General features: G+C 35.3%; 1 protein-coding gene across 1 annotated transcript in view; it reads left to right on the plus strand.

The window, feature by feature from the left end:
• The window catches only part of HECW2 (HECT, C2 and WW domain containing E3 ubiquitin protein ligase 2), a 116,898-nt gene that overhangs the window by 81,851 nt on the left and 16,558 nt on the right, over positions 1-18,489 (plus strand). The window contains exons 19-21 of the mRNA XM_070956832.1: positions 6,262-6,382; positions 7,503-7,616; positions 14,298-14,450. Coding sequence (XP_070812933.1) covers positions 6,262-6,382; positions 7,503-7,616; positions 14,298-14,450 — 388 coding nt within the window. The remainder of the gene's footprint in view (positions 1-6,261; positions 6,383-7,502; positions 7,617-14,297; positions 14,451-18,489) is intronic.

Genomic DNA, 18,489 nt, shown 5'->3' on the forward strand with positions numbered 1-18,489 from the left:
TTAACTTATCAGCATGCAAAAGCATGTGCATGAAGTACTTATAATGAGAGAAAGAGAGACGTATATAATATGGGTAATTTATTTTAATAACAGCTCCATTCTTTTGTTATTCTTACGATGGAAATAATTGCTTTAATTGCCCAGGAAATTCTTGACAGTGCCAGCTGATTTGTCGTAAGAACTTGTCATGTGCTGAAAAGATAATTTAGGAGCATTTCATCTAATGTAAAATGAATCTTCCCAAGTCAGTTCTCAAACTAAGAATTTAAATAGGTCCTGAATAATGCCAATAAAAGTAAACAATTAAAAAATATAATTGCAGTCATTCTACAAAGTAGCAAATATATGTTATAAATGCATTTATCAAAAGTATTTCAGTTTTACAGAGGTGGAGTTCGTGAGAAAAAGGAGTTACTTTTCCTTGTCTACTGGTTTGAAGGAGATGAGAGAGCTGAGTACCTTTGGAATAAAAAGAAAGGGCTTAAAGAGAAAAAGAGGAGGGGTGAGTTGCTTAGTCAAGCAGGAATCCTTATTTTTGGGGGTGGGGGAAGCCATGTACTTGGGGAAATTAGCAAATTAAAAGAAAACAAAATCAAGATTTCACTTCAGGCTTTGGGAAATCATTAATAAAATGTAAAGTGGAAAGAATGAAAGGAGAAATCTGCTTTCTCTTTTCCTTTCTGGATAAGGAAAAGATAGAAAAATAAGTTTCTTTAGCATAATAATCAATAGACAGAATTTCTCAATTATTAACATAACCAAAAGGCTTTATTTTAAGTGACTGAATTTGGCAACATCAGCAGGACCTGATAATCTTGTATTATGGATATTCTGATATTGTCTCCAAGGTAACTCATTTAGTCCAACCCCTCGCTCAGTGCACTCTTCTGTTAAGCCATTAACTCTGAGAAAGAAAGAAAGAAAGAAAAAGAAAGAAAAAGAAAGAAAGAAAGAAAAATAAATAAATAAATAAATAAATAAATAAATAAATAAATAAATAAATAAATAAATTAGGTTAATTCGGCATAACTTTTTGTGACAAATTCCTGGTCAAACAAATAATGTCCTCAAATTAATTTCTTTCACATTCAACATCTGAACATGATATTTTCTTCAACATAAGATGAACGTAGGAATTTTGTGTCTCTCTGTGTTCATGTATAGATATGCAATCGGGTATCATTTGTTTCTTTATTCATTTATTCATCACATTTATTAATTACAGCAGAATATAAAAATGAAGAACTATCAAATGTTTAAAATATATAAACCACACATAGAGAGTAAAAATATCAATCAGAATGAAGCTAAGAATGTCTCCAGTTCCCTGAGACCCCCCTAGGCCTGGTGACATACTTCAGTTCTGAGGGACTTTCAAAATGATATTTTTGGAACTAATCTGTGTGTGTGAACGATATCAAGTATAAACGAAAGTCTGGGCAATTTCAACTCCAATCAAGTGATACATTCTAAAATGAATCAATAGCTGTTTCTATGATGGAGTCATTACTTTTATCAACATGGTCAACTCTTAATATTGGTGCAGTTCTGAATTCTCTTCCAAGTAGCTTTTGCTATGGGAAAAAATGAGAAAGAAGCATAAATTAAATCCTTCAGGATATACATTGTAGAATTCCATAGCTGACTGGTTAATGACCTTCCTTCTGGCAAGAACAAAGATTGGTAATGAAATTATATTTGCCTACTTCCCTGATTGTCAAAATGACATCATTGATGTAGATATCATACTGCTAACTCCGTCATTGTTACCAAAATGCAGCAATTAACAGCACAAATGAGGAGGTGTGGAAAGGACATGTGTACACTTTTGATAGTTATGCAGCTTGTTTGGAAATGTCAGTCTTGGGTCACCTAAATGTTGTTTATTCCCTACTACTGCCAAAGGGAATCTGAAGGCAACCTGTTTTTTTGGCCAACCCTTGCCAGCCAACCAGACCTATCTGCTCACCTTTTAGTGCATAAGGGTACCAGCTTCACCATAAGAATAAGCTGCCAACAGCATCTTGGTTCTTCTGGATTACCCAGAGTATTGAGGTTACCCAAATGTTGAGCCCAGTTAGGGGTACAGTTTAGGGAGGATGGTAGAAAATCAGGTAATTCTGCACATAGCATCCTTTGAAACACAATTATAACTGCGCAATAATCACAAGATGTAATTGACTAGAAATGCAGTCTCTCACAGGACTTACAACCATTGCATGTGCATTATCACGTGTCATTAAGTAAGATAAACAAGCCAGGAAAAAAATATGTCACATGGAATACCTTACTGCCACAATTATATATCATATGTCAACAGAGCTGTGGTGGTGCAGTGGTTAGAATGCAGTACAGCAGGCTACTTCTGTTGACTGCGGCTGCCTGCAATTGTGGAGTTGAATCTCACCAGGCTCAAGGTTGACTCAGCCTTCCATCCTTCCGAGGTCGGTAAAATAAGGAGTCAGATTGTTGGGGGCAATAGGCTGACTCTGTAAACTGCTTAGAGAGGGCTGTAAAGCACTGTGAAGAGGTATATAGAAGTTTAGATGCTAATGCTATTGCTATTGTATCAACTACAGCAGGGGTGTCAAACTCATGGCCTGCGGGCCAGATCCGGCCCATGGGATGCTTGGATCTGGCTCGCGAGGCTGGCCTGGAAATAGCAAAGGATCAGCCCGTGGTGCCTCTGCTGGAAAAAATGGGCTGCAGGGGGCCACGCATGCCCCCCTCCCCACTTTCAGCCTGGATAGTTTCCTGCAGCACTCTGCCGGTGAAAACAGGGCACAGGGAGGCCATGCACGGCCACACTGCACCCTGTTTTGGCTGGTAGAGTGCTGCAGGAGGCCATCCAGGCTGAAAATGGGGCGTGGGGAGCCCCCTGTGCCCTATTTTGGCGGGCAGAGTGTTGTAGGAACCGTCCGTCCCATCTCCCGTCCATCCCGTCTCCCCGTCCAGCCCACGGAGGACAACTACAATGCTGATCTGGCCCTCGAAGAAATCCAGTTTGACCCCCCTGAATTACAGAAATGTCTGCTTGGGGTTGTCACTATATGTTTAAGCAAGCTGTCTCCAGCCTAGGGACTAATACACCTAGAATAGTCTTCTCCACCTGGTACCTCCAGGTATATTGGGACTGAAACTACCCAAATTCCTCAGCCAGCCATGGAGAATTGTTATTAGTTATAGTCCCAATCTATCTAGAAAAGTCTTTTAAAGATCTTTAGGGATGTTTATACCCTTATGGGATGCTTAGACAATACCCATTGTTTGGGGAAATATAATTGCCTTTTTTTTATATTTACTATATACTACCCATAGAATTGTCTGTTGTGGGGCATCATGCATGCGTTTTAGTTAATGCATTCAAAAGTGCATATGGAATTAATCTCTTTATGTATATCTTTCATCATAAAGAATGATTGCAAATTTGAATGTGTTGCCTGCAATTTTGCATCTTACTTTAGCATTTAATGAACGTAAATAACAGCTTTCTTTTCTTGAGACAAGATAAGATCACAATTTTTAAAGTATCATTGCTTGTAGTGTGCAAATTTTCTCATAACTATCTATGCAGTACATTTTGTTCCTATAGTTTACAACCCTTTTCAGCCTTGAATATAAGATCCTGCTAATTAGGTCAACAGGCCTAATTCTATTTCACACTTCCCAAGCAGATGCTTTAAAGAAGTTCACAAATATGGACCATAGCAACCCTTCACTATTGCTTCATAGTAGCAGCTGGTGTTTGGGCATGCTGCGTGGGATTTTAGAATTAGCAACCTGTCCTCGGGACTTGTAGTCCTTGTTAATTCAAGCCTCTATGAATCAATTCTTTTTGGATAGATGGCCATCATCAGATATAACATCATTAGATACAAGTTTCACAGTACAAAGAACTTACTTTTATGACTTCAGAATTCAATTTTAGCAGTAGCAAATGATCTCAAGTCATATAATTCATTAAGTATATATTTTTTTCCAATGTACATCATTTTGCATTGGCTTAAATTGGACTGCTTTAGCTATTTTGAGAACTGTTCACAATTCTGATTTGATTTTAATAAATGAACAGTGTCATCAATAAAATTAGCCACATTACTAGTTATTCCTAACTAATTAAGGACTCCCATTCTCAGTATTGATGCCTTTGAACCTGGCTTTGACCATACCACCAATCTGAAAATTGTATCTGATTTCTGTCCTTTAGCCAGTTTCCATTCCAGACACCAAAACCACTTTAAGCTCTCTGAAGAACTATTGTCTAAATTTTTACAGTACTGTCATATGGATATCTGCTGAGAAGTAAGTCTCATTGATTTCATTGCAAATTATCCCTTAAAATAGCTTTTCCAACTATCAACTTAGACCATTGGGAGTTATGGTTCAACCTACACGTAGGGCGTCAGACTGGAAAAAGCTGTTTTAGGAAGCGTGCATAAATGTGTAGCCTGAGATCTGCTTCTACCTCTTGTTAATATTCCTGTTTCTCCACTCCTCCGCACCCAACATTATTACAAGTCTGAAATCACTAATGCTCTTTCCCTTACAGCTATCCTATGCCCTTTTGGCAGTGATGTGTCTTTTCTTTTTAACAAATTAAGTAGCTAGGGTTATTTAATACCAATAGAGTTACAGAGTTAATCTTTGGAGGCACTACTGAAAAGTCAGATTTCATGTTATAAGATCTTTCTCTCCCTTCCTAATGTGACCTGTGAAAAATAATTGTACGGCTGTTCTCTCTTTCTCTGTGTGGTAGTGAAGGAGAAATAGTGGGAAAACAAGGGTGGATTATAAATGGATGACAGCATTGTCTGAATATTCTTCCCAATAAATGTCTGTGGATGAAGCATAATCAATCTGATTTTGAAGTGTTTTCCTATTATGACCTTATACATAATAAATGTTTCTGCCCAAAATTTGACTTTTTCATTTTGGATTATAAACAAAGGAGTTTGTTAGCTGTGATATTTCACTTTGGCTGTAGAACTATTTCAATTTATGAGGTATGGTAGCATACTTCAAAATCTTAGAAAGTCAAGAGGCAAAGGAATTATACAAAGAAGCTGAAATGAAGATATCGAGGAGACTGTTTGAAAGTAAAATATATTTAATTTATTCAGATCAGCTTGTTCATCATTTCAGTCACGTCTATGCTTTAAATCTTTAAACTGACAAAAGACTAAAATAGGAAGTGGGTTTACTAAAGTTTCCTCTAAAAATACCAGTTGTGGATTTATTTACCTGCTTTGCTTACAAGTTTCAGTAACTGCAAATGTGGTTGTATACATGATAAATGTAGGGGATTTTTTTTGCACTGACATCTCATTTGATAAACGCAAGATTTGAAAGTTAGCTTTCAAAGCTAAACATGAGTTTTGTTATGTATCACTTATATCAGAAGCGAACAGCAGTTTGCTGAGAGCAGAAACTATTAATTCATTACTGTGTTCCATTGGAGTTAACTATTTCAATAGTTGACTAGAAATAAATTGAGGTTTGAATTTTTAAAGAAGCAGCCATGCTGAATTCAAGCAATGAATTCAAAAGTACGTTCCTGTGATTTCAAGTTAGGAAATATGTTACTGAAGCATAGTCATTTTATAGCAATTTTTTGCATGTAAAGGGTATAAATCCTATTCCTACTTGTCTGGTAATCTGGGGCTTTCTTCTCAATAAACCACTTTCAGAATGTGAAAGTTTCCGATGCTCATATGCTTCTTTTCTTTCATTCAGAAATCTGTGTGCTTTTAGCTTAAACAGAGATTAGGCTTGTTAATAACAGTGGTTGAATTCAAGACACGTGACTTTCATTTTTCCACATGATGGTTAAGGAAGAAGTTATTTTCATCTGTTTTTCAGCTAAATTAAATTTTACGACATGATAGATCTATGCAAAACAAAACAGTCCCTTTGTGTTCTTTGTCATTCTGGTTCTTTTAGTAGCTTATAAATATTTAAAATCGCCCACACACTAGAATTGCAGTGAGTTGAATTAAGTTTTGTGGGGTTTGTTTTCTAGAACTAATTCATAGTAAATGAACAATATTTAAAAGTTCTACCTAATCATCTTATATCCCCCCCAATAAAACACATTTTTAAAATATAAGTCGCTATGTAGTTTACCTCTATGCCATGATGTATCTTTTTTCCTCATATATGATGCAATGTGATATCATTATGCAGCTTTACATCATTATGTAATATTTATTTACTTTTTTTGGTGATATTTTAATAAAAACTTGTTTTATGACTGTGGTGCAGGTACCCAACGTGCTAATGCCCGTGCTCCTGCTCCTTATAAAAGAGACTTTGAAGCCAAGCTGAGGAATTTCTACAGGAAGTTGGAGACTAAAGGATATGGACAAGGCCCAGGGAAATTGAAGTACGTAGATACTAGATAATTTGTTTTGCTATTTAAAAGTAAAAGAGCTTATACAGCACCTGTTGGAAAGATTTTAAGGCAGCTGGTATTTTCCTGAACTTGCATGGCTGGTTTAAGTTGTTCCTGACAAATGCTGAATGTGCTATGTCTACTGCCTATCACAATTTGCTTTCGAGTCCAGATCCCTATGCAGCCTTAGTGGCTAACAGAAGCATAAGTGGTACTTATTGCCATCTAAAATGAAAGGATTTCCATATATATCTAATATTAAAAAAACATTTGGAAGGAAGAACATAAATGAAACCAGTATACTATAATGGTTAGCATTTGGGACAGCATGTAGGAAAGCTATATGTGCTTCGTGTTGGGATTAATTTAGCCATTAACTCCCAGACATACTGCAGGACTTTTGATATATCTTCTTTAAAACAAAGATCCGCTATAGAAAACTGAACTTGGGTAGAGAAATTGCAATAACTAAGGATTGCTTCACTTTTCTTCCTTCCACTGTTTTATAACCAAAATAATGTTCTATTCCAAGCTGCTCCCCATTAACTCATATTTGCTCTTCTCCTGGTTCGCCTCACAAATATGTGCTTTAGCTAAGAGGCTGAAGTGAAAAAGTGAGACAAATGCAACGAATTTATAAAAACTTGGAACAATTTATATTCTCCCTTCTGAGGTTATTCCACATTATATAAGCATTTTGACTATAGATTGTCCAACTATGTATAAATATGTCAGAAGTGAATTTCTAAGAAACATGAATAATATTATAATTGCATTAATGTGTAAATCAGATGATTATTTTTGCTCAAGAAATGGCTTACCAAGTATTTAGTCCTCTCTATTGCATCCTTCTTTAATATTGGAATTTAATTTTGCCTTGTCCATTTGGTAATATTTTATTGATGCACTAGAATATGCATATTAAGGATATTTCAAGACATTGAAATTTCATGACTCTTTATCTGTAGTCTAGTAGTTCTGCCTCTATCTTGTTGATGCATATACAATAGCTGAAGGGAGGGTCATTATAAGCTGAATATAAATATATAACCACGCAGGAAAGATAAATATCATTATGAATGTATGTGATTTGATTTGTTTCATTGTAAAGATTAATTATCAGAAGAGACCACTTGCTGGAAGATGCCTTCAATCAAATTATGGGTTATTCAAGAAAGGATCTACAGAGGAATAAACTGTATGTCACATTTGTTGGAGAGGAAGGGTGAGTAGAAGGAAGTGACTACCAACATAAAGCATATTTAATACATGCTTTGCTTTGCAGCTGTGTGCAGATATTTTAGTGTGCTCTTTGTGGTCTAGAGCAGAAATGAGGAAGATTTACTGCCAGGAAATGCCTTTTATAAGCCTAGAACCTACAGCTGTTCAGATAGTGCTGATTTTCTGACATGTGAGTTCTTCATAAAGCATTGCATTGGCAGATATTGAGCTTCTATTAAATCTGCTCTGATAAGATTTTAGTCCTGCATGCTGCACTGCCAACTCTCTCTGCAATTAAAAAAAAAAAAAAAGATGATGGCTTTGAAGAACTGGACTGGATTTACTAGCTATTTTAGACATATGATTAATGAAGGTTGATATTAACTCCTTAGATAATTTGGGTAAAATTGAAGTTGTTCAGTATATAGTCTCACATAATTGCAAACATGTAAGGGAGGGATGAAGGTCCCTCCATCACACATCTATATTTATTGGCACTACTAACGTTCGTGCATTTGAGTTTTAAAATCGTGAAACTTCTAAATTACATGGGCAGCAGCCCTTCACAGGTTTTACCTCTTTTCTTACCACCCTCCCATTATGCAGTGTAAAAGTTTTAAGTGAAGGCTTGTTCATGCTTCATCATCCTTCTATACTTAGAAGTGTCAACCTTCCATGCTTAGAGGCAATACATTTGCTTTTATGATTTTGTTTGGATGATGTTTTATGACTCCATAGATGTGATGTTTTGACAACTCTTTTACTTTGTGAGTTGCTTGGAGTCTTACAAAGTGGGAGCATAGAGATAAAGACAAATAAATAAAATCATTTTGTACATTACTTTATTATGTTGGCACCAACTTGTTTTAAACAGATAATGGTAGTTCTGTCTAAAATCTTGTTCTTTATAGGAAATAAGAATTGTGCCATTTTGATATTATTTAATAAAAACTGAATGTTATTTTAGAATGTACCAATTAGTCCAGGTGTTTATATAGAAAATAACACTTAAAAGAAAGTGTTATTGGAAACACAAAGTAGAAGCTACTGTGATTCATACCTGCTGTATTTTATGGACAAGAAAGGCAAGATGAACCCCAAGATAATTTAAAAAGATGTAAATGTTAGGAAACATCCAGAAATGGCAACACTATGAGTAAAATGGCTAAACTCTGAAATAGCATATTAACAATTCCTGTGAACATGATGACTGTAGAAGGGGAATCATATGAATGAATCTGGGAAAATCTCTCCCAACTAATACATTTTATTAAAAATCCTAAACTCCGCATGGAGTGGCTAACATGATATACAATATAGGACAGATTGGTCTAACTCCTCCCTTCCATCCCCATCTCATCCTAAATTTGTTACCGGGGAAAAGTGCTACCATTCTTGTCTTGATTTCAGTAAATGTATTCAAGCAGTTACATAATTTTCTTAAGGAAATATGGCAGCAAAACTTAATTTTGCCATTAGTATTTATATAAATTAACTGTGTCTATATTTACTATTTTTCAGAAGAGGTGTTAATGATAAAGCATCTAAACATAAAATAGCCCAATTTGTTTAAAATATTAGTCAAACAAATCACAGAACTTTTACATTTCAACTTTTGTTTGTTTGGTTTGATGAGCTGTTTGAATATTCCAACAGTGATCACTACTTTCTTCATGTCCAAATTTTTAGAAACAATGTAGATTCAAAACATGCAGAACATCTCTTTGCTGGAGTGAGATTATTTTTAGGTGACATGTGTATGTTTTAATAATTAAATTGTGTATTCAAGAAGTAATTTGTAAGGTGTGGTATTAGCACGCTTGAATAGTAAACATATGCCCTTGCAGCTGTTGTTGCAAACGTTGCTTGTAATCATTCTCAATGCAAAGCCTTTGGATATACAAGAAACTTGGGTGTCAGAATCTCTTGTAACACATAAACGATTCAACAGGCACTAATTAAACAGTTGTATGAAATTTGCTAGATGCTAGAATTAAAACGTATGTGTTGAGGGACATGATGGTGAGGAATACCTGTAACCTCTAATAACTATAGCTTTGTCTGGATTTTCCCCCCTTGGTGCAGGTGATTTCATTCATCAGCGTGGGGTCCTGCTCATCCAGGATGTTATTTTGTGTGGTCTTTTGGTTCTGAGACATAAGAGAGTGCAGGAATTTAATGCTGTCCCTATCTGCACTTTCAATTAGGGCCAAACCTAAAAGGAATTTTAGATGAAATAGGTTGGAGAGGTTTTACCTTCTCTATACTTTTTGGTTCCTTTTGGGGGGCTGGGCAGGGTCTGCATCCCAACCAACTATTGGCAGGATCCATTTCAGCTGTAGGCAGGCACCCCACTTTGCTAAAAAAGAGAAGGGGTCTTGGTGGGTCTTAAAGGTCAGTCCATCTTCATAGCCTGAGAGACAGGATAATCTGTGACACCATCTCAAGTTGAAAGGTTCAAGATTTCGTGCCATGTCCTCAACCAAAGAGAATGCTGGGCATCAGGTGAGCTTCATAATAATTGGATTTGATGCTTAGGGTCTCAGTGTAAATTGTCACCAATAAAGGTAATGGCTAATTTAACTCTAATTATGGCTATGCAGTGTTCATATTTCTTCATTACTCTTGTTTCATGACAAGTAACATGAGTATAGTGTGGTTCAGGAAGGGAGGTAATACTATATTTCTGTGCCGTGACACTAAAAAAAACTGTACAAAGCAACCAATACTTCTCTCAAAAAAATGTAATTGTTTTTATATAGTGCTTCTGCCCTAATACTTTTGTGCTTGAGGAGGTTGATTACAAGATATATATCAATAAACAATGTAAGCAAAATATAAAACAGGCTGAATTGCAACAAACCTTCTGAAAACATTGTCAAGAAACTCTTGTAAGAATAGGAATTCCCTCTTCCCTTAAATATTTTTACAGAATTTATAGTTGCGATCTAGAAAAATTTCTACGTAAAGAGTTTAAATGCAGTCAAGATCATATAAATATAGAAAATCTCAATTACAAACAAAATACATAAATCAATAACTGAGTTTAAGCATGTCTATCATCCAACATAAATAAATAATAAAATAAAACTAATAAGTAAATAAATTTAATAAATAAGAAAACAAAAACAAATTAAAAAAGTTAAATGACAGACTTGATGGACCACTGGGTCTTTTTCTGCTGTCAGTTTTCTATGTTCTATGTTTTCTATAAATAATATAAGATAAAAAATGATAAAGGTTTCCCTGTCAGTCATATCCGATTCTAGGGCACAGAACTCATCTCTGATTCTTGGCCAAGGGAGCCAGCATTACCGGAAGACAATTTCCATGGTCCTGTGGCCAGCATAGCTATATATGCCAAAGACATACACAACAGTTACCTTCAGACCAAAGTGGTACCTATTAATCTACTTGCTTTCAAACTGCTAGGTGGGGAGGAGCTGGGACAAGTAACGGGAGCTCAGCCCCATTGTGTGCAGTCAGATCTCAAACCTAGGCTGTCAGCTCTCTAGCTGACAAACACAGCATCTTCAACCGCTGAGCCATCATGCCCTGAAAAATACTATGTAGTACTATAAAATACCATGTTGAATTATATAATAAAAATAGGAAGGAACACTGTAAACTCCTGTCCAAAAAGTGGGATGTAAATTAAACAAACAAATATACCAATATAAAATTAACTCCACAAAAATTCCCTTCTGCCACAATCTTTATAACTTTTATCAATTAGCAGCTATTGAATATAGCATTTAACAGATTGTTTGGGCAAGTGGGAAAGAAGGACAATAAGAAAGGTTTTTTTCCTTCAGAAGGAGTAAATGGTCCAGAAGAAAAATAAGTATAGGAGCCCAACAATGCAAAACACAGTCTGCAACAAATCCCAGGACAAGAGATAGAATAGAAGGAAGCATTGATATATACTACTGTGTTTCCCTGAAAATAAGAGCCTGTCTTATATTTTTTTGAACTCTGACCTTATTGCCATGAACTCAAAAGCCTGATTGGGCTTATTATCAGGGAATGGTTTTTTTGGGGGGAAACAGGGTAGTAATAGTATAGAGCACACTACATGGGCAATTGTAATAGTGATAATATATAATGAGAGAAAACATTTTAATAGTAATAGTGTAGGAAACTTATATGTCTCTATGTGACTCTGTGTATAACATGAAGCAGGGGTCCCGAAACTCTTCAGCTCATTGACCACTTCATGAAATTTCAAATTGTTCATCAACTATAGGAGATGAACAGGCTGAGCCCGAGAGAGCGGTCAAGCAAATAATTAGTTTGGAGTTCCTTCGTGCACATAGGAGATCTAAGTCCAGCCCTCCTTGAATTCCATTGACTCTTATCTACTGCCAATTTGGCTTGACTATTAGTAGTTCGGATTCTACAATGAGCTAGCATGTAGTTCAGATTCTTCAGTGAGCTAGCATGGATTAAATATGTACTCATTTGAATCACTTTAGTTCCTAATTTCTTGCGCCTGACAACAACTTTCCAAACATTTATTATATGAAAATATTTTAATAATTATTTCTTAAATAATAGTACTACAAATAATAACAACATCAAAACTCCATTGATAGTTCTATCGATCCTTGAGGGGGGGTCAGTACTGTCCACATTGGGGAACCCTAACATAAAGGAACTATCTGGTCTAGGTTTCAGTGATTTTGTGTGTCCCTTAAGTCTGGGTCAATCTAATTGCACATGGTTTAAAAAAGAACCAGTGCAGGGGAGAAATTAGAAAATAAAGAAATAATTTATTTCTTTAGACAAATAATTGTGTCTTCTTTCCTGAAGAGTTTTAATCAACAATAAATAGGATTGTTTTGATTTTTGATTTGATTTTGAACATACAAAATATGAAAGAAAACTCTGAAAGTAAATAGCTATTTTAAGGTAGTAAATAGTAAATCAGTTATACTTATACTGTACATAGAAGAGTATTAATAAATGCAAAATTTAAAGTATTTTGTTAAATGTGTTAATTATTTTGGCGATGTACAATTTTGTGTAGTGTAGAAACTACTTTAGTAAAATTTGGACTGTAAATATTATTGTATGTTTTTCTAACTAGAAATACAATGAATATAAATCATGGATATAAACTATTGAGTTTTTGTGGATGCAGTAATTCCTGATGTCACAGCTTTCTTGTTACTAATAGAATTACTATGTGGGATTTCCGTTTTCAGCTTCTGAAAAAGGCCAATAATTCTCTTTTGAAAGGGGGAAAAAATAGCATCATATTTACATGAATTGGGACTCTCCTTGATGATTGCAGTAAAAAAACAAAGCAAGGACCAAACTATGGCTTCTTTGAAAGTATTTATTGGATCTTGTTTAAATGCAAATCCATAAAGAATGGTTTCATTCCCTGCTCAAACAATGACAGATAATTTCTTCAATATATACCCACTTAACTCTTATCTGGGAAATGAGTTTCATTTAATTTCTAACCATTCACAATGATTGGCCATTAGAAGCAAACATACTAAATGAACTGTAATTCTTTTAATAAAATACAACAGTCCAAAGAAAGAAAAATATAAAACAGAAAAGTAAGAGCTAAAAGTAAATGTGGATTATTCCCAATGGAAAAAGATGTAATGATAAGATACTGGTTTTGAAATACCAAAAAATACATAGCATTTAGATAGGATGTACTTCCCCTCACCACTTTTAGGCAGAGTGCATCACTCTTTCTTCATAGGAGATGATCAAACATTTTATTTTTTCAAATTAAAAATTACTTAAGAAATATTGGTAAAAATCTCTACTTAAGACATTATATCCAGAGCATCATCTCACCAAAAGATGTCCCTATCATAAGAGCAGGAAACATCAAATATGTTTCCATAAATATTTGTCCATCACTTGCTCTCTATGGTAATGGCTTGCTTATAGATTACTCATTGGGCAAGAACAAATCTAGAAGGAGACTGAACAGTTAAAAATCAGATAGATGGAGAAAATCCTGTCTTTTATTACATTAATTTCTTATCTGACTGGCAGATTTGGCTTTTATAAAAGATTTCTTATATCATGATTTAAACAGTTGTTGGGTATGTGTGAGAAAGCTAAAGCAAAGCAGAGAAATATTTTCTCCAGAAAAACAAGTAAGCTTTAATTTGCTCACTGTTTTCCTATCATCTATAATGCCTATATTTACTAAACTGAAGATACTAGCTTGTATTCTACAATAGCACCTGAACTAAAGAAAAGTAAGCTTCTATGTAAAATAAATGTAGAATAAAGAATAAAGATCCACTCATTTCAGGATTGGAATGAAGTACAGTTAACCTAAATCTATATATTACAAGCTATTTAATAGGAAATTTTGCATAATCTGTGCCTTTAAATCAGAGATACAATTATGTCTGGGTGGTACAAAATAATGAATCTACATTTTCATACATTCCAAAATAGAAATCAGTGCTTTGAATATTGCTAAGGTAGCGTACCACTAACAAGCTTAGTAACATTTAAAGCAGTATAAATGATCATTAAATGTTCAGAAGCTACACAGAAATGATTGAAAGGATCCGAAATTATTGAGTGTGTGTGGGAAGGAGTGAATCATTAATTCTCTAAGGAAAATATTTCTTTGTTTTTAATTTTCTTTTAAAAAATACATTTGTATAGTATCCCTTTATGTTTTGTTGTTTTTAAGACTGGACTACAGTGGACCTTCAAGAGAGTTTTTTTTCCTGGTATCAAGAGAACTCTTCAACCCATACTATGGTTTATTTGAATATTCAGCCAACGACACATATACTGTACAAATTAGTCCAATGTCTGCTTTTGTCGACAATCACCATGAATGGTAAGAATGCTGGATCACAGAAATATTGTTATTTTTATAGACCGTAGGTTGTGCGCTACTTAATCATTTACTATGAAAAATCCAAGTAAGGTAAATCAGATATACTTCTCTTTTCAAATAATAGATTGCAAAGTGTTGGAATAGAATCTTTGAATCTTTCATGGTATACCCAATGATCTTCCAACCTAAGCAGCTAACACTGGAGCTGGGCATGAGTGAACTCTTTCAGAGCTCTGTTGCCTCCTAAGTATCAAAAGTTCAGCTTGTCAAGGCATAAAATCAATTACACTTCTAGCCTTTTTGTTTTGGAGTCTGCTTTTTTTTTTAAAAAAAAAATCTGTCTAATTCAATAAGATGTGCAATAATCTTTTCCCCACTTCTCTCATGTTAAGTCTTCTCACATAGTAAAACTACTTTGTGGCTCTGTGTTTTGTACCATCTCTTGGGATATCCATGTTTCTATAAGAAAGGAAAACAGCTACCTAGTCTGTCAATTCTTAGAGGATAAAATGCAAAATAACATTAAAGGCAGAGTCAAGTCAGCCAGAAAGAGATTGAAAACAGTGTTTACTGCATCTCATTAGTCTGAGTTCTTTATGTGAATACAAAAAAAAAAGTGAATGAAAGGGGGCACAAAACAGTGGCCCAATTTCTTGTGACAAAACATTGCTGTTCTCAAGGACTGCACAACATAATATATGTCAAGAAAATTTATCATTGATGTATTTTTCACCATATACTTCATGTCTGTAGGTTGTTGTCTTTATGGAGCCATTGGAGGGAATGAAGTTTTTGATTAGTTTTCATCAGTTCACAAAAACACTCAGCTCTAGGTCTCCGAATCAGGAGAGATGATGAATCTCTTGTCTGGATGCTGTAATGAGCTGGATGAGAGCCAGTAAACAGTAGCTGAATCCTAATAATATGGAAGGTCTGTGATTAGGACAATTTCCTTGTCTGGGAATTAGGCAGGTTGCCTGTTCTGAAGAATAGTCTTGCATACCCTCTGAAGGAACATCTGGTTAATTTGGGCATGTTCTTCCTATCGTCTTATGAATGGAACACAGATGGCCTCTATAACAAGGACTTCCATATTATTGTTATATTTAGCTTTGCCTGGTTCTCCAGTAAGACTATTCTTTATAGGGATAGCCTTCATAATGGTATATATCCTGGTAAAATCAGGTTTCATTATTGCAACGTATTTTACATGGGACTGTCCTTGAGATTCACTCTCAAATTGCATCTGGGGCAAAGTGCTGCTAGTAGGTTGTTGATGGGGGCAGCTTACCTACAGATAAATTATTTATTTATTTTATTTATTTTGTCGCATTTCATTGCCACCCAACTCCCAAGGGACACCAGTTTTCCTCAATCTAGTGTTCTCCAGATAAATTAGGATTGCAGCTGCATTGCAGCCTAGGAATTCTGAGAGTTACAGTTCCAACACATAGGTTGTTCATGTTCTGAAGGAATTGCATTGATTCCCAATTTGTTACTGTGTCGATTTTATATTGCTTATAATTTTTATTGACTCACAGAAATTACGGAAACAAGAAAAACATTTACCAGGAAAAATATAGTATTTGCCTTCCACATGAAACGATAAGCATAGCATCTTCATTGTATTTATATCTCTCAAAAGGCAAATATTTTGATAATTTTATTTAATGATAAATCTTTTAAATATGAACCATCCATTCCTACGTTAGCAATGTCATCCCCAGCCACCCAGAAATCAGTAGAAGGTCTCCAGAAAACAGACAAACCCCCAGCAACTCCAACGCTGCAAACGGTACAATCGTCTCTGTTAACAATACAAGAAACCATGCTTGCGATGCAAGAAAAACTTTTGAATAGCCATTCTGAACTGAAATTAGATATACATGGACTTGATGCCAAAATGAATGAGATTCAAATTTCGATTGCCAGTAATGAGAACAGAATCCCAAAAGCGGAACAAAGAATAGAAAAAAACGAGAAGAAATTGGACATGGTCGATCAAACCCTGTTGGCGCAGAATAAAGAAACAGAAGACGCCCTAACACAACTTGAGATGGACAAGGCCTCGTTTTACTTGCGATTCCAAAACATAGTGGAAGACAAAGAAGAGAACCTAGGAGATAGGATGGCCAAGTTGATTGCAGAGACTCTCCAACAGGATAAGCAAGAAATAATTCGAGAGATCGACGAGGTCTACAGAGTCCAAACAAACTACGTGAGAAGGAACAGGCTTCCTAGAGAAGTCCACGTTCGGTTCGCTAGGAAAAAAGTGAGAGACATTTTGTATAATATTGCTAGGGAGGAAAAAATTATCTATGGGGGAAAAGAAGTGAACATCTTAAAACAAATTCCAAGGAGAGTGAGGGAGAGGAGGAAAAACTACAGATTTTTGACAAACCAACTAAATAGGAGAAGTATAATATTTAGGTGGCTCTTGCCAGAAGGAATGCTAATATCTTGGCAAGGGAGGAAAATCAAAATTGATTGTGTAAGTGACGCCCAAGACTTCCTAGAGCAATTAAGGGGAGGTGAAGAGGAACAAGCTAGTAAGGAGGAAAACGAAATAGTAAATACGGAAGAAGAGACATCTCAAGAACAAATCACAAGAGAAGATATAGAAGAGGAGAAGAAAAAGGAAGACACAGAAGAAAGGGGGAAAAAATCTAGACCAGTGAGAGCAGTAACATTAAAAGGTAAATAAGAACCAGAGACTAGAGAACAGTAACTGGAATGAACGATACCAAGATCTTATCGTTAAATGTGAATGGCTTAAATGATTACAAAAAAAGGAGGATAATATTGTCGAAATTGGCGAAACAAAATCCCGACATAATTTGTATCCAAGAGGTCCATATAAAAAAAGATGAAGCCAACTATTTAAATTATACTAAATTTGGTAAAGTATTCTTTTCATTAGCCGAGAAAAGAAAAAGGGGGGGTGGCTATTTATGTTAAGAAAGGAATAGAGGCAGAATGTAAATATAAAGATGAAAAAGGGAGAATACTTATAGTAGAAATAACGAGAGGCAATTCCAAGGTGTTATTGGTAGGGGTTTATGCCCTGAATAAAAAACAAGGGAAATTTTACCGGAAATTGCATGAACAGCTGGCAAAATGGGCAAATAACGAAATATGTATGCTAGGGGACTTTAATGGAATAGTAGATCCAAAATATGATTACAAATGCGATATAACTAAAAAGAATAAAAGATCTCCCTTACCAAAGACCTTTTTTGATTTAGTGGACGAGATAAACCTAATTGATATGTGGCGTACCTTACACCCCCACTATAGACAATTTACTTTCTATTCAATGCCACAAAACTCCTGGTCTAGAATAGATATGGTCTGGGCTACCAGAAAACTGGGCCTAGAAATTAAAAAGGTTAACATGTGCATAAATGCTTGGGCAGACCATAAGTTCCTTGAAATTTGCTGGCACCACGATACAAAGAAAATACAACAGAGATGGAGTCTAAGGACTAAGTTGCTATATGAAGAACAGTTTATACTGAAATTGAACAAAGAAGTCAAACGCTTCTTCATAGAAAATGGAAACCGAGAGACAGCCAAAGAAATTGTGTGGGACACTATGAAGGCTTATGTGAGAGGGGTAGCCATCTCATATACCGCCTTCAAAAACAAGGAAAAAAGAAAGACTAGAGAAGAGCTCACCAAAAAGTTATCGCAAGCCGAAGATAAACTCCAGCAATGCCCGGGAGATGAGGCGATCAAACAACAGTGGTCGATGACGAGACATAGATTGAATTTATTGGACCAGGAGGAAATGGCGCAAAAAATAAAAAGATCCAAGCATTATTGTTTTGAGAACGCTAACAAGTCGGGGAGATGGCTGGCGTATAAATTAAAAAAAGAGAAGGAAAAAAACCAAATATTAGTATTAGAAGACTCTCAGGGTAACTTGCTGACGAAGGAAGAAGACAAATTAGAGAGTATAAGAAAGTTTTACGAAGGTCTATACAAAAGTGAAGGAATTGTGTCAAACAAGGTAGAACAGTATTTGTTGGAAGCTAAA

This window comes from Pituophis catenifer, unplaced genomic scaffold (assembly GCF_029215685.1).
Source record: "Pituophis catenifer annectens isolate HBS135680 unplaced genomic scaffold, rPitCat1.0.hap2 SCAF_1, whole genome shotgun sequence".
NCBI classification, from domain to species: domain Eukaryota; kingdom Metazoa; phylum Chordata; class Lepidosauria; order Squamata; family Colubridae; genus Pituophis; species Pituophis catenifer.